Source organism: Thermobia domestica, chromosome 3 (assembly GCF_964235325.1).
Source record: "Thermobia domestica chromosome 3, izTheDome1.hap1.1, whole genome shotgun sequence".
NCBI classification, from domain to species: domain Eukaryota; kingdom Metazoa; phylum Arthropoda; class Insecta; order Zygentoma; family Lepismatidae; genus Thermobia; species Thermobia domestica.
The window spans coordinates 307,276,234-307,294,094 of record NC_137456.1 but is presented as its reverse complement, the minus strand read 5'-3'; the positions used below and the strand labels follow the sequence as shown (position 1 = coordinate 307,294,094).

The following is a 17,861-nucleotide window of genomic DNA, read 5'->3' as shown; positions in this document are numbered from 1 at the left end:
ACTTCCAAATGTTGTCAAAGGAATTTCGGGACACCCTGTATATATCAACTTTGAAATCACTTTTCTCGCGACTCCATAGACGTGTATGTTTGAAGATAGTTCCGTTACATTCAGTGCTCTCTAATTAGTATCATAAACAACGCAATTAGAAATTTATCCAAGCATAGGTACTTTTTTATCACTGGCATGAGCGTTGTTAGCCCTTTGTAAGATATTGGAAAAACTTTTCTCTGAAGTTGATTCAACGCCCGAAGTACAGGTTCCATCTCCGATCTGTCTAAATTTTACGTCTAGCTTTAGCGATGAAACTGTTAAGTCCAGCAACACTGCATTTGGAATACTTTGTATTCGAAAGGTGCGATTTAGCCAGTGATAGTCCCAATAGCGTGTTTAAAGCTTTTGCTCTGGTATCATTGATTCAGCTCACGACAGAACACATTCAACTCTTCTTTTGAAGTGTACGAATTACAAAATGGCCTGCAGTGCCACTGCAGTCAAAGTACGAAAGCACTCACATATCTTTGATTGTATATTTTTCAGGAAAAGTAAATGTAAAGTGATGATAGTAAGTCTAGTGTTCTGTGTGAAAGTATTTTTTTTTCTCGGCCGTCCAGAAAACCAATATGCTTTTTTATTAGAAGGAATATGTACAAATCTGAAAATAATAATTGAAAAATATTTAAAATTAAATTTTAAAAATTAATGATAGTTTTATGTTATTATATCTCATTAACTACAGTGCGTACTTTCTATGGGTATTCCTATAATTATTGCAAGAAATACGCACAACTCTAAAAACATTAATTGGATGATATTCTCAACTTCACTCGGAGTAAAGTTGCGTTTTGCTTCCGTCTATTATCTGAAATAAACGGGAATCATAAAGATCTTATATGTTGTTGCGAGAGGTTACTCATTTATATAAGAACACTAATAATTTACTATTAAAATCATGCATTTCAAGATTGACTTTGATTGCGTGTAGTGTAGGGTATTGTATTGAATTGGTTTGTCAATAACTATCAGATCGCGCTAACAGACATCTCTGGTAATTACCTCATTGAGAGCAATAGAGATGAAACACCACATACCTGTCGACCTTTCTCTGATTAGTTGATGGTATTTGACTTCCCTCCCTTCGGGACGCTGGATCGACTCTGGACTCCTTAAGATTGGATCATGCTTACTCCTTGGATTACCTCGCCATATGGAATGAAGAGACTCAAACCCAGGACTTCGTGTTGACTTCGCTAAGCTAACAGTGGAGAGGACTTCCACAGATCGTGACCTTAGCCTAATATTGGACTAACGCGTATCCGATCATAAACTCCTCGTTGACTGATCATGGACTGACCCGAACTGATCATGGACTGCCCCAACTGCTCTCGATTCTCTCCAACTTGGCCTTTTTGTTTCATCGTCCAGACAATGATGTTGCGTTCTCATCTCTTTCTTCATTCTCGTGTTGTTTCATCTCTTTGCTGAAACCATTGGTTTCTCCATTGTCTCTCAATGAATTGAATTTCCAAATAGTCTACGTTTGAAATTTCGATAGTTTTGACAAACTCCTAAAATGTGTTCGTGTTGACAAAATTCTACAAGAATTTTACAATTAAGGTTTTCTTCATGTTTGTTGTTACAATGACGACATGTGTAGACTCGTGTCTGTATCGTTACTTCACACATGTAAACAAAAGCAAAACATAAACATAATGAAATCCTCTTTAGAAATTATTCTGTCTGCAGCACTTCTTAATTTTGATACACAACGCCAATTCAAGATATAGTTTGTTTTTTAATATTAAATTCTGATATTTTTTAATGAAAATAAATTTGAAAATAAGAAAATAATCTTTAAACTCTACGTTCATTGACAATATATATAAAGGGCAATAATCATGAAAAATTAAAATAAAATGAAGAAGAAAGCTCTTTGATCACTGATTTTATGAGGGGGTGCTGATAAGTGATAAAGATTTGCCTTACCAAGAAAAAAAATGAGTTAGGAAACTGAAACTCTCACACTATTCCCGTAGTAGGTCAATGCATCTGCGACATCTGTCCTGCAACATTTTAAGTCCTTGTAAATAGAAGTATTTTGTCTGCTGCTGTAACCACTCATCTGTAGCATCAGTTGCCGTTTGAACACTCTGAGAACGGTGACCTTTGACATGGTTTTGGAGATTCGGAAAGAGATGATAATAGGATCGAGCTAGGTCAGACGAATAAGCGGGATAAGGAAACACTTGAAAGCATAGGATGGCCAATGTGTCCTGTGTATCAGATGTCGTGTGCGAGAAGACATTGTCGTGCAAAAGCAGAACACCTTCGGAGAGCTTACCACGACGTTTGTCCTTGATGTTTTCGTTCAACTTCATCAAGAGACCACAGTAATATGCTACATTAATGGTTGTATCCTCTGGAAGATAGTCCACCAACAGAATTCCGTCCTTATTTCAAAAGATTGTCATTTGTTTCTGTGCAGACCTCTGCACATGGCACTTCTGTGGCCTGTGAAAAGAACTGTGTCTCCATTCCTTACACTGTTCTTTAGTCCCGGGATCATAACAATAGATCCACTCTCATCACCTGTTACGAGTTTCTTCAAAAAACCAACCTCACTTCTTGTAAAATGTTCCAAAACTGTCCGCGAAATTCTCACTCTTTCTTGCGTTTGTTCCTTCGTCACAAGTTTGGGGATCAATTTTGCTACAACCTTCCTCATATCCAGATCATTATGAATAATGGAACCAACTCTTTCGCATGATATGCCCAAACATGTATCAATCCTTTTGGCTGATATTCGGTATGTCCTGGATGGCTTGCACTTGCACATTGTCGGGAACAGACACAGAAATAGGCCTGCCACTGGGTTTCGCACTTTCAGCATCAAAATGACCAGTTTTGAAGTTTGCCACCGAGCGTTTGACAGTTGCATATGACGGCCCACGGTCCCCCAAAGTTTGATTCATTTCATCGTAGGTCTTCGTCGCACATTTCCCTTGCAGGAAGAGAAACTTCATGATGGTCCTATGCTCCTCTGGACTGAAGCTTGCTGGAGGTGCAGCCATGTTCACTTCTAAAATGAAAAAGAAAAGGATGTTAATATCATAGAACATTGCATTTTAGTTTATTCGAAGTTGATATGAAATTGTATATTAAATTTATTTGATTAAATTCATTGAATCAATATTGGTATTGATTAACAGCAATATTATATTTCTATGACACGATTCCTGAGATATGGCTCCTTAACTCTCCCGAAATCGAAACATTTTTTGGTCAATATCTCGGGAACGGTAAGAGTTACGCGAAAAAATCCGTCACTTTCTCAGATAATTTTTGTTGCTCTATTGAATGGAGGACTCAAAATTGAAAAAATCGAAAAATAACAGACAGACATACATACACTCAGTGACATAGAGAATTCAGTAAGGAACTTTTTAAGTTCGTTGAAAAAGTTTTAAAGTGGTACCCATGTATACAAGTCACTAAAGACATTAGTTCTTTTTTTATTTTTTTCATCCAAGCGGTCCATATGATAATATCAATAATTAAGATTGTGTGCTGTGCTGTCAGGTAACGGTTCATTTATCTATGATAAGCGCTTTGGTTGCATGCATGAAGAATTATTTTTATTAATATATATTTTGACAATGAAATCACAAAGATCAACAAAATAAGAATGAATGTATTCAAACAGATTTTCGAGTCAAAAAATATTTGATGGAAAAGAAGACATGATTGATTTCCCTTTAACCTGTCACATTCCCTTTCTGAAGAAATTGAAAAGATGTTCACTCAGAGAAACTCGAATCACTTGCTTGGTTGTCTATCTGTCTTCGACTAAGTTGTCGTTCTCCTGTCAGATTCAATGAACAAGGTGTACTTCTCAATGAGAGAGTGCAGTCACACACCAAACTCTTGAGCTTCGAATGTCAAGGGTTTTATAGAATTCGTCCATGGCCGAGATGATGAGAATTCACTCACTGGTTTATAATGCAGAAGGAGAAGTTGAGAGTTGTTTTTCTGAAAAATCTATTTTTGGTTTGTTTTGATAACGAGTTTAGTGTCGTTTTCAGCAGCGAGGCTACAGAAGACGTGGATCTAAAGCTTAACGTTGGATCCGAACCAGATGAGTTCCAACCAGGAATTGAACCCGCGTCTCCCACGCCAAAAGGGCACGTACGCTAATCGCATAGTCACGAGGGAGATGAAAATCTATTTTTAAATGTACTTTTTACTTTTAAAGGAAATAATTTAGTTACTTCTACTACTATTATTATTAGCTATTATTCACTATTTCCCTTTTTAGCCCCGGAGTATTGCAAATATTGCGGAGAGTAACGCAACGCAAACATGCAAAAAAAAAAAAATCAATTATAATCGTTATGCGCATTATCACAAGCAAAAACTGATTTTACTTTGCATTCACGCAAACCGTGAGGGAATAAGGCCCCAGGCGTCTGTGTGTGTGTATGTATGTCATAGGTCAGTGTCGGACTGAAGCTGTCAGAGCTAGGCGGAGATGGATATTTAGAGAGGCGCCTCATGGATAAATTTATGTAAACATTTTGACTTTTAAAATGACTTTAATTTGTTCACAGCATTAAGGATACACAGTTACACACAAAACAACTGTACGAACTACCGTAAATGTTGCATAGCACAGAATAATAATATAATTACAGCTAACAAAAATGTGAATGTAAGGTGGATAAATTAGAAGTAGTCAGCTATCCCAATCCAAACACAAAGAAAAATACAGTTAGGTACAAGTGAATGACTGTATTAAATTTCACAGCATGAGTAATCGTTTAAGATCTCTTGAACATTTTGATCTTTCGTTTCCAATAACATCGTAACCTACAGGAAAATTCTGGACCATTCAGTATTAAGAAACATTAAATTTTCTAGTAGACTTTACCCTAAAAGTGATTTCAGTTTTGATTTAATGCTTCTTAGAAAATAAGCATTCACAAGTTACCAGGTTAGTTGGAAGAGCCAAAATCAGCTCATACAAGAATGTAAACTCACAATATATGCTGGATTCAGCTGATCCTGATCTTCCGTTTTTTCACTCCATTCATCTTCATTTCCAGAATAAATGCGCGCTGAACTATATCGAAGTCACGAGTAGAAGTATCCTTCAGATTATTGAAATAATCTTTGTCATGAACGCAAAATGTTTGAGTTCGCGTGACAGGGTTTGTTTACACATGCCTATATTTTGGGCTAATGTTTTCAGGGCTCCATCTGGTAATCTATTTTTCTTTATTTCTTCAATATCTTTGGATTCAAACAGCTACAATCTTTCATTAAATGTTCACTTGGAATAAACCTCTCCCCAACTGTGTTACAAATTCTGTAAAAGGTTTCTACTTGGAGCTTCTTCCACTTGGCTTCTTGCAAAGACGAATCTTCTTCAGAGCAGTTTTCATCAAAAAGAGCTTTTTGCACCGAATCCTTTTCGTTGCAAAATCTGCATTCATCCTGAGATGAAGTACGTTTTCATCCCATTCTCTATTAAGATTTTCCGAAAGCATTTTAATGTTTCCATACAGGTGAGAAAATTTCTCTCTGAGTGACTTTAAACTTGTTGCTAGTGTTCTGAACATGTCCCATGCCGTTAAGTAGTCCACCTTTGGGGACAATGGGTAATTCGAAGTTAGTGTTGTAAACTCAAATAGCTCTATGTAAAGAGTTTCTGTCATTAGAGTTTCGAATTTCAATCATTTGTTTCGTAAATTTCTTGCTCTGGCTGCTCTGTTCTCTTTGCACCACATATCTCTTTATGTAATATTTTGAATTACAATATAAATAAATATTGGGATATTGAGCCTTACCTTCAATATAAAATCCAAATATGCTGTCGCTCTAATTTTAAACGTTAAATTTACGTACTTTTTTCGTTCGTACAATGCAGACGATACACTGGTCTAGTCAAAAGAGCGACTGTTAACTTTTAACCAAAATAAGCTTATAATTTCATAACTATTGAAAATTCAGCCAGATGGAATATGAAGATATCTTTCAGATATGCTAAACGTAATTTACGCATAATTTTGATATTAAAATTGTGAAGAATATTTTATATTTAAAAAAAAAAAAACATTTTTACCTAAACATCTATGACTAATAAAGTCAAATTACGTTAATAAATAACACAACAGACAATAGCACGCAATGTTATTGCCTTAAGTAACATATACTTTCGTACCTGAGAACACGCCGCTTACGTTGTCTCGACGGTAATGCTATAACATTACAACAGACAAACAACGGAACGAGAATGAGCCATACACAGTCACAAGGCCACTTGTGATAATACTAGATCAGACTGAGTTGTTACATATCTGGCAGTGCTGGCATCCCCAACGAGAAGAGCACAGCGACTTGACAGCTTTATAGCCTTTAAATAATCTACGCAAACCGGCAGTAACTCTGTTATAAAGTCAATAATGGAAATTTTAACTAAAATTGTCTTGACTTCAATGCAACTAAGCCTGTTTTGTTGTGACAAAGGGGTGCCGTAAGAGGCTGGGCGGAGATCTCCGCCTCATCACCCTGTCCAGTCCGACACTGTCATAGGTACTTTATTTCCATGTAGCTACTGGCCGCATCTAAACCAGATTTGGTGGAGAGGTAGCCCACCATCTAAGAAATATAGATCGCTATATTTCATGGCCGAATTCGGTCAGAGACACGCTCGGCTTGCCTTGTATGTGGTACTTTGTTTGCACTTTCCATGAGAATTAATGTTTAAATGAGTATAAGGGACAACAGTGTCTGTGTTCTGCTTGTATAATACTATATTGCTATATGTGCTTCTGACATTTCTAGAAAAACCGTTCGTTTTACAAGAAAACAAGACCTCTCTCAACTGAAACACTTGGTATGTTTTAGTCGCGGGAAAGGCAGTGTAGAAATGGCACGTGTATTTCTGCACGATTGTACACGATTTTCTACACGAAATTGGGAAAGTTTAGAAACCTCACTTTTGAAGGTCTAACCTAATTCAGTACTTTTTTTTTATGGCATTTAGTATCTTCCCCAAATCCATATATAAGGCAAGTGTTTTATGCCATATCATACGTTTCGCGCTAGCATTTTTTATCTGTATACACACTGTCGATGACGCGCCTGCTCTCTACGGACGACTTTCCTCGCTACCGCTCGGGTTAGTGACTACCTAGCACAAGTTGGTTAGTGCCTTTTGCACAATATTTCTTATCACTTACTTACATTGAAATCCTCTTAAATTGAATCTGCACAGAGGAATGCAAATCCACACCCTCATTGACAGCTCCGGAGCCGGTACTTGAGCCAGAGTCACTATCAAGTGATTTGGGGGAGAAACTAAATAATACCCCTTTTTTCGATTTCCTGGAAAAGTTTACACACCCCTGTTTTGAAGGTTTAACCGAACCCAACCTAACCTAATATATCTATCCTAATTTAGTACGTTTTGGAACTTTTTTCCGATTTTTCGTGTGGTCTGGCAATAGAGCATTAATGCCTTATTCGTCGTGCTTTCGGACGTTACAGTAGGAAGAATAGTAGGTATTCAAGTTAAACGAATCTAGGTTCAGTGCTGTGTACAGAATTTCATCAAGAGCATACAAACACCCAAGCTTATAACGTTTCAGAATATGCCCGACTTTTTGTATATATAACTTAATGTGGTAAATGCTTGCTTTTGTATTATATCTTGTTGAAGGCACGATTAACTCTCGGATCTCCCTCCTTTCTTACCTATGCTACTGGTTAAATGTATCAGGTTTTAAAATTAATTGGCTTCCAAAAAAGATTTGTACTAGCGCGGATAAACAATGAAGAAAATTTATCAAGAGTTTTGTACTACTTTCGGTAGGTACGCATTTTTCGGTTAACCCTGCATCATGAGGCAATTTGCATGGCACGTGGATTGCCGATCGAATGGTAACAATGGGGTGGACAACATCGTGTCCGTGAGTTTTCTTGGGATACTTTCTTTTCCTCTCACATTTTCATTCCACCAATTCTTCCATTATCATTCACTTGCCTTAATCATCCGTCTCCCTTAGCCTAAAGGGCATAATCGTGGGACGTTAAACTGAAAGATTTCATTTGATTTTCAATTGACAACAAACTTTGGAATACATAAATATGTTATTCCTTTCACATTGTAGACTTTCAAATTATGTTGATTTTAATATTGAAACCGGAAATGCTAGAACTACTACTTCCGGTTTCAATAGAGAGATAAGGGTGAAGATAGACTTTATTCTTGGGTCGCTATCCATATTGAAAATACTTTTCTCGCTATGTCGTTTACCGTTTTAATTTATCCTTGGGGCGTTGAATCCATATTAAAAATACTTTTCTCGCTATGTCGTTTACCGTTTTAATTTATCCTTGGGGCGTTAAATCCATATTGAAAATACTTTTCTCGCTATTTCGGTTACCGTTTTAATTTATCCTTGGGGTGTTGAATCCATATTGAAAACACTTTTCTCGCTATCTCGTTTACCGTTTTTATTTATCCTTGGAGCGTTAAATCCATATTGAAAATACTTTTTTCGCTATCTCGTTTACCTTTTTTAATTTATTCTTAGGGCGCTGAATGCATATTGAAAATATTTTTTCTGACTATTTCGTTTACCGTTTTAATTTATCCTTGGGGCGTTGAATCCATATTGAAAATACTTTTCTCGCTATCTCCCTTACTGTTTTAATTTATCCTTGGGACGTTGAATCCATATTGAAAATATTTTTCTGGCTATCTCGTTTACCATTTTTCATTTATTCTTGGAGGCCGAATCCGTATTGAAAATATATTTTTTTATATATATCTCGTTTACCGTATTCGTTTTAGGGGAATTCAGTACCGAAACTGAAAGTGGTAATTGATGTCTATCCCTTCCGATTACAATAGAAGAATACAATCAAAAGTGGAACATATTCTTGCAGTTTTGAATCCATATCAAAAAAACTGCTTATCGCTATGTATTTCCATTTTAACCATTGTGCGATCAGTGTTGTAACCGGAAACGGTTGATTTCTATCATTTTTCGGTTTGAATAGAAGGTTAATCAGAAAATGGAACCCATTCTTGGGACACTAAGTCGATTGCAAAAAAAAAAAAAAAAAAAAAAAAAAACTTGATTTCTTACTGTTTTTGCTCCATGGAAATTAGTACTGAAACCGGAAGTATTAGTAAATTTCAACCACTGCAGCTTGCAATAGAGTGTTGCGACTGGTGATGGTATGTTCTCTTGAGACTCTGATCTTACCGTTGTTGCTCCGATGCCTGTCGACAGACGAACAGACGGTTGGACGGACATAAGCCGTTGTATAAGACTTCCGACACTTACCCATAGCATAATTCAGGGGCGTAACCACGGGGGTCCACCGAGTCCGGATCCACTCCTCAAAACTTCCTAGCTCAACATACATTTGTACAGTTTCTCAATACAACTATACTTGTTTTAGCAGGGAAATGATTGATGTAGCTTAAAAATTTGATCTTAACGCTTCATCTGCACTCTTTCTCTTATGAAAGCAATCTACCTAGGTAGCAGGACCATGCCGTGGAAAATCAGCGCCCGGGGCGAGAGTATACGACGGCGCCCCCAAACATATATTCCAAGCAATTTTTCCTATCCATTTTCCTTTTTTCTCCCGAATTTTTCGCCCCCTTACTTCGGCGCCCGGAGCCGTCGCCCCGCTCGCCCCCCCCCACGGCACGGCCCTGCTAGGTAGTTCCATATTTTTTCTCTGAATATACAGATGGAAGTATTTTACAATTTTATCTTGTGGTCCCCCCCCCCTCCTCGTGGGTGCGACCTTGTTTCATTGTCAGTTTCACCTCAATAAGTGACATGATTCCCGTACAAAATCAATTTTTAGATTTACAGGTTCAAATATTTTTCTCATTTTTTTCGAAAAGTACGCATGAGGTTTTACTTACACTCATGCATATCATTTTGCTCAGCTTAATAAGATCTATCAATTTGGTATATCTCATCTTCAGTGGCGGATCTAGAAGGTAAAAACTGGGGGGCACAGTCAGAACCCAGACAATGATAGCTATATCATGAGTTTACTATAAACTTTCAAAAATATATAAATAATAGCTTAAATTATTTTTATCACTCAAAAACTGGGGACACTCAGGCCGGTATTTAGGTCAGTGCTATTCTGTGGTCGAGCACAGGGCGGCAAAATTTAGGGGGCGGCAAACTTTTGGATTTCTTAAAGATTCACAATAAAGTAATGTTTAAAACTAGCAACCCGCAGAGTCCCGCACATGCACGAGAAAATATGTTAATCTGTTTAATTCGCTTTAATTACAGTAGTTACTCATTAGCTAGCTTATCTTATTTTTTTTTTAAAAAAAGTCATCCTCTCCCACCTCTACCCCAAGGGGTGAGGATGTACGTGAACACCATGAAAACTGATACCGTTAAACTCAGCGACCTCGAAAACTATGAATCCAACACTAATAGGCCTATCTGTCTTTTTCAATAGAAAAGAAAACGCATACATAGGAGAAAACAACAGTTTCTTTGCAAATACTTTGGGTAGTTTATTATTATTATTATTATTATTATTATTATTATTATTAATAATAATAATAATAATAATAATAATAATAATAATAATAATAATAATAATAATAATAATAATAATAATATTACTATGTGGGTAACCTAAAACATGAGAAAAGAAAATGCATACAGAAGAAAAGTTTATTTGCAAATAGGACTACTTTTGCAAAGAGGTTCTCTTATTCGTTCGAGTAGCTTAAAAACATGAAAGAATCCACAATCATTATGTAAACCAATATATATATTTTTGTATATAAAGTTTTATAAAATGCTTTTTACTAAACTCACTATATTATTTAATTGTGTGATAAGTTCAAAATAAGCAGTGTCAAAAACACTGTCTACTTTTTTTTTTTAATTCCATATTTTACTATTACAATGATAAGAGTAAATATTTAAGAAATTCAAATCATAGTTCAAGTGAAATGAAATATAAAACGACGTAACGCTCGGATAAGGATTAATAGAATGCATTTTCTCTGGACATTAAATTAAAACCTACATGGATAAATTACATGCCAGTATTGAGAGGATGTGTCCGCAATGGATGAGTGGTTAAGCTTGTTGCCTTGTAATCAAGCGGTCGCGGGTTCGATTCCTGGTGGGGACACAAGTGGTTCGGATCCCAACTTAAGATGTAGGTACCGTCTTTAGTATGTCATCATCATCCCATCGAAGGCAATGACAAACTACTATGGATTCACCTTGCCCAGGGACCTTCGGGTCAAACACCTACCTTCGGACAGAACGTTGTAACTTGTAGTACCTAAACTGCTACTCAACAAGAGCTGGTATATTTGCGAAATCACGGCTTCTTTCTTTGTTTGAAACATAAGTTTGTGCAAAGGGGGAGGCGGCAAATTATTTAGAGCACAGGGGCGCAGAATATATAAATACGGGCTGGGGGCACAAGGTCCCTCGGCTCCGGGCTAGATCCGCCACTGCTCATCTTTGGATTTTTTTTTCATTAAGTGTTAACAATATTTTACAAATATTTATTATTAGCAATAGAAATATGTGCTTGATTAAATAAAAGCATAGATCAACAAAAAAAAACTTTCTGTACATTTAACGCGTATACTTTCTTTTGCTTAGTTCTTGGGAGATTGACAGTACGTCATTGAAAATTGAAGGGAAGAAGAAAAAGAACTAGTGCAGAGTGTTTTTTTCCGTTTGTTTGTTTGTGCAACAGAATTTCCTGTGTTGACATTCCTAATTGAAGAGGACTAGAGGCGCCATCATGTGTGTGTGGTGTGTTAAAGTTAGCTATAGCTTTCTTAAACCATTCAAGGGGAACGAACCAGTAGCTTGTATCAGTTTATGTTAAAAGACGATTTGTCTTTTTTTCGTCAATGGCTTATTACGTACAAAAAAGGGGGTGATAATTAAAAAATAAGCCACACATTTTATCTAAATTTCAGCTGGAGAAGTTAAGGTACAACCTTACTTTTAAATTATTTCATCATATTTTATACTTCTTAAATTGATATTAATTTCTGATTTTGGTGACTCAGTGGTAGAGCATTCCCCACATAGCACAAGTACGTCCACGGGATGTCCGAGACTGAGCCCGCAACGGACGACGGGACATCCCGGGATTATCCAAATGTGCTCCCGGGACATCCACAGGATTTCCGCGAGAGATCCAGATGTCCGCTTATATCCCGGGATACGGGATATTCAACGGAACCACGAAGAGATGTCTATTGGTTTTCCCTCGACCTCCTGTCCCATCTGGGACGTCCCGTGAACATCCTACATGAGAATCCTTCAGGACGTCCATGGGATGTCTTCTCATTGTCCCAATAATCCCGGGAACCGAATGGGATGATTGGGATTAAAATGGGACATCCCAGGGACATAGCGTGCTATGTGGGTCATCTCTAGTGCGAGGGTCTCTCATTTGATCCCAGATCAAATTGAATTTGTGATGGATATTATCGGGATTCTCTCGTTTCCTACCACATTATCATTCCACCCGTTCTTTCATAAGACCATTAACTTTCATTAATCATCCGTTCCTTTAGTCGAAAGAGTTTCACCGTGCAGCCGTATAGGACCAGAGTCACATTATATTGATTTGTATTTACGTCCTTTATCAGAAGTGAGCCTATATAGAACCAGACCTACATTGTATTGATTTCAATTTACGTCCTTTATCAGGAGGAAGCCTGTGTAGGATCAGACCTACATTGTATTGATTTGAATTTACGTCCTTTATCAGGAGGAAGCCTGTGTAGGATCAGACCTACCTTGCATTGATTTGTATTTACGTCCTTTTTGAGGAGTGATCCTATATAAGACCAGACCTACATTGTATTGATTTAAATTTACGTTCTTTGTCAGGAGTGAGCTCATACAGGACCAGACCTACATTGTATTGATTTGAATTTACGTTCTTTGTCAGGAGTGAGCCTATATAGGACCAGACCTACATTGTATTGATTTGAATTTACGTTCTTTGTCAGGAGGAAGCCTGTGTAGGATCAGACCTACCTTGCATTGATTTGTATTTACATCCTTTTTGAGGAGTGAGCCTATATAGAACTAGACCTACATTGTATTGATTTAAATTTACGTTCTTTGTCAGGAGTGAGCCCATACGGGACCAGACCTACATTATATTGATTTGAATTTGCGTTCTTTGTCAGGAGTGAGCCTATATAGGACCAGACCTACATTGTATTGATTTGTATTTACGTCCTTTTTGAGGAGTCAGCCTATATAGAACCAGACCTACATTACATTGATTTGTATTTAGTCCTTTGTTAGGAGTGAACCTTTATAAGACCAGACCTACATTGCATTGATTTCTATTTACGTCCTTTGTCAGACCTATATTTTGCAATGTCGTTCTGTTTATCTTGGTATCATTTATCGATTGATATTTGTGTCACCTTTGGATTGTATAATTAAAGGGTAAAAATTAATCATCATTTTTGGGCTGTACCCCATGAACCATCCTGTGTCTTACCAGTGTCATAATAAAAACGTACATGAAAGGCCGGGCCCGGCCCGTGAATTTACAATGTGAGGCCCGACTCGAGTCCGAAATATGTTTTAGCACTTAGGTCCAAGCCCGGACTGAGCTCGTGTGATAATCAAATGAGCCCGAAATAAGCCCGAATTACAGAAACTTAATAATTAATGCAAAATGTTATTTTTATTTACAGCAATTAGAGGTTTAATTTTGCAATTGTACTTTAAAAGTTCTCCAGAAAGAACGGCCCAATATAAATGCGTTATATAGTATATTTATAAAATTAGGCCCGTAAAGACCCGAAAAAATGGTTGTATATTTAAAAATTTACTGCCCGAGCCCGGCCCGGACCCGAAGTGATATATGCTTTGTAGGCCCAAGTTCAGCCCGCGGGTTCGGCACGAGCTCGTGCAGACCTCTATGGGACTGGGGTGGTTTTTATCATTTCATTTTGACGGTGCAACGTAGCAGAGGGGAATGGGGAGGTATTTTAAAATGATCGAAAATTACCGACATTAGCGTTGAATTAATAGTTTTCGGGGTAGTTGAGATCAACAGTGACACTTCCGGTACCGTTTAAATCAAAATTCAACCCTTTATGTCCAAAATGAAAGGTATTCTCCTCTTGCTAAGAATAGGTACTCTGCTAAGTATAGCTTCTGTTAGATTAAACCTATGTATGAGTGACTTTTCCTGAGCATTGTTGCTGACGCTGGATGCGAAGACTGGTACAGTCACATTTAAAATTGATTTTAATCATTATTAAATGTTTCATGACTTTTAAATTTTTAAAATTTTGCACTACACCTTAGGGCAGCGTTTCCCAACCTTTTTCACCTTGCGGCACACTACAGGTGCAACTTGAATTCCTGCGGCACACCCATATTATATATATATGGGGCCTCTCTCTCTCTCTCTCTCTCTCTCTATATATATATATATATATATATATATATATATATATATATATATATATATATATATATATATCAGCGTTTCCCAACCGGTGTGCCGCGAGGAAATCGAAACAAATTACTAATTCTATAGGAACCAAATTGCAAGACATAGGGGAAAATATATATTTGTATTTCACATTACTATGAACCTCTACTATAAATTTACAATTTTCCCCCGTGGTAAATCATTATGCTTATTTTTCATTCTAATTTTAAAATAGAAAACAATTGCAATGAAATATAGGACTCGGGTTTTTAAAAATCCACTTTCTCTTTCGAAAACTGTATCTAACCTTTAACTTAAAGGGAAGGTCACTAAATAACGAACAAATAAACAAATCTCCTATACTTTAAAAACACAAATGTAGGTAATTTGTATGCATGTTTGCTTTGTTGAATTTATTGAATGATATGTTAAAATTTCAAGTTACGAGATAGTCAGCAACAATAAAGAAGCAACAATGGTCATGACAATGATAAATTCGTTTTTCAACATTAAAAATGTACAGAAAAGTAACACAGTATGAAACTTAAAATTGTAAATTTATAGTAGTAATGTGAAATACAAATATATATTTTCCCCTATGTCTTGCAATTTGGTTCCTATAGAATTAGTAATTTGTTTCGATTTCCTCGCGGCACACCAGCGGCCCATTCGCGGCATACCAGTGTGCCGCGGCACACCGGTTGGGAAACGCTGCCTTAGGGGATTGTGCGACATACTGGTTGAGAACCACTGCGGTAAACAATACTATTTCTTTTTTCATAATACTGAAGATAATTACGTTGTTCTCAAATGCTATTATAGTACAAGTTATACATAACCTAGAACGACTAAAAACATGCTTACCGATATAGTCATGTTAAGTTTATTCCTAAATGCAATTATACTATACTCCTTTAATATCTCTAAAGAATGAAGCAATTAGTTCCACTCTACCATGGAGAAGATGCTTGCAACAATTTCGTAATGCAGCAAGGTCTCAGTAGCCTCTGAAATTGTGAACGTCACATTATCTGTGTTATAAGATGATTTGCATATCTAAATTTTTCGTGAAATTATGAATAATATTTAAGTTTAATTAGGGATTTGCATATAAAGAATTTTAAGATTTAATTAATTACCAGCGGGTGCAGATAACTGTTATTAATTATTTCTATGTATATTTATGGTTTATTGTATTATGTAAATGAATAGTAAGGAACAACAAGGCAGGACTTAAGCGAGAAGCAATGAGAATTTGATATTAATTAATATGAACGTATAAGAAGATAGCGAATTTTGTATTTGATATGCTAGTTTGCATGGATAGAGGCAGAGAAAGCTTCCCAGAGAAAAAAAAAAACTCAAAGAAAGCAGGTGTACTCAACGGAGCGTTGGACACCCAAGTTGAGTAGATTTTTGAAATCAATATATCCATCTGAATAAGGATAGAGAAACTATGAGATTCAGATTTCGCTTAAGTGTATTGCTAGTTGAATTTCTTAGTGTTGTTATAGGGAGTAGCATACACTAGAACCGCCGAGACACAATTCCTGCGATGACAATGCTTGAAAAACCATATAATTTTTAGCAAGTCTATGAGAGAAACCTGCATACAAAGAGGTGCTATTTTTTTTAAACACGCCCCTTTTTAGCATCTAGGACTCTCGAAGCGTCGTTTTGCCAACGGAACTTGCTCAAAGACAGGGATGTTGACTATTTTAAAATTCTTGACGAGTTCACTTGATCGAGAGGGGAAGCTGTCTAGAACGTTGTTTGTATTGGTACCATGACATCCGATAGATGTCTCTGTAAAAATATAGTTATCGTCTGCACCGCTGATATGATTTGAATGATAATATGTGTTATGTTATGTAAATAAACTTTCTGGGTGTTCCCGTAGTATTAGACATATGTAGTTCGATATATATTTTGTTTTGTCTAATTGGCTTGTACTAAAACCAGTTTAGGCCTAGTTTGTGGTTATGGAAGGTATGCAGGGAGACTAACACATACCTCAGTTTTTTTTTTTTTAAATCTAGCAGAGAATGCAATACTGCTGCAAAGGAGAAGCAAACTTCCAATCAGTTCTACTAGGTTTATTATAATGTGTCAGGCTACTTCAGCCTTATTTAAAGTCATTTTAATTTGTTTATATTTAGCACAACTCATTTAATTTGTTTTATTAACGTAATTAAGTAATTCAAAATTACAATCCTCAATGCATCTATTTCTATAATTCACCATGTTCAATGTCACTTGTTCAAACATTTCTTGGTGTCGCCGATAGATGGCTTCAGCTGTCAAGGTGTTGAAGTAAGCATGTCAAGTGACATAGTTTGAACAATGTTGATGTTTAAATTAATATTTTGTGTAAATACAACATAGTGTGTGTGTGTGTCAGATATTAAACTGAAGCTTAATTATTAAGCAATTTAACACACACAGTGACATACAACGATGCCATTGAAGTGATAGACAAAGTGGAAAAGAACATAAACAAGTGTGTTTTTTTTTAAGTTAATGAGGTCACTGGAAATTCGCAGGTGAGGGAGGCTCCTGCACCCCTATTCTAGTGGAGCGGGCTACTTTGGTTTGGCCCAACACAGCAGTTGAAAGAAACAATGAAACTGCAAAAGAATAAAACAGTACGCGGGACAACCAGAGAGTTAGTTGTTGTTAAATCGCGAGACAGTGCAGATCAAAGCACTGCAAGTCGTTATCGTGTGACCGTCAGCTATTAGAACTCTGACCATTCAGAGATTGGGGTATAAGAATAGTGCGTGAGTTACACACTGATATTCTATGCGTGTGTGCTGTAGCATGAGCAATTACAGTTAGTTTATTATCAGTATTTCTTCGTTTTTTTTTTTTCTCCGGACTAACATTCTGGTAGAATGGGAGAGTAGGAGATACCGATTGTATATATAGTTAAAGTGTGTTTTCACAAAAGTGAGATGAGACAAAGTGCGACGTATAGCACCATTTACTAGTGAGAAGAGACAAACCTTTACATCATATTTCGTAAAGTGCTTCGCACCGGTATAAACTTTGCGACATGTATACGTCACACGATATATCCATTGGTCACGCTACTGACAGTGAAATAGAATGCGAGTAACATTATTTGTGAAGAAAACGCATTGCCGTGTTGTGTAGGAAGTCACAATGCTATTATATAGTATAGCTTAAGTAAAACGCATTACACACAAGAACTGAGTTATTTTTGCTTGTGTGAAGTAGGCGGGTCTTGTGCAGAGAACGACATGAGAACTTTCGTAAACCAACAAATCTATTTTATCGTTGTATAACACCAAGGACTACCCTTTTGAAATCGCCACTGGTGTTAT

General features: G+C 36.7%; 1 protein-coding gene across 1 annotated transcript in view; it reads left to right on the top strand.

Moving 5' to 3' along the window:
- The first annotated feature begins 3,999 nt into the window (after window positions 1-3,999).
- LOC145682277 (cytochrome P450 4C1-like) overlaps window positions 4,000-17,861 on the top strand; it is a 39,544-nt gene continuing 25,682 nt past the window's right edge. The window contains exon 1 of the mRNA XM_081753856.1: window positions 4,000-4,185. Coding sequence (XP_081609982.1) covers window positions 4,000-4,185 — 186 coding nt within the window. The remainder of the gene's footprint in view (window positions 4,186-17,861) is intronic.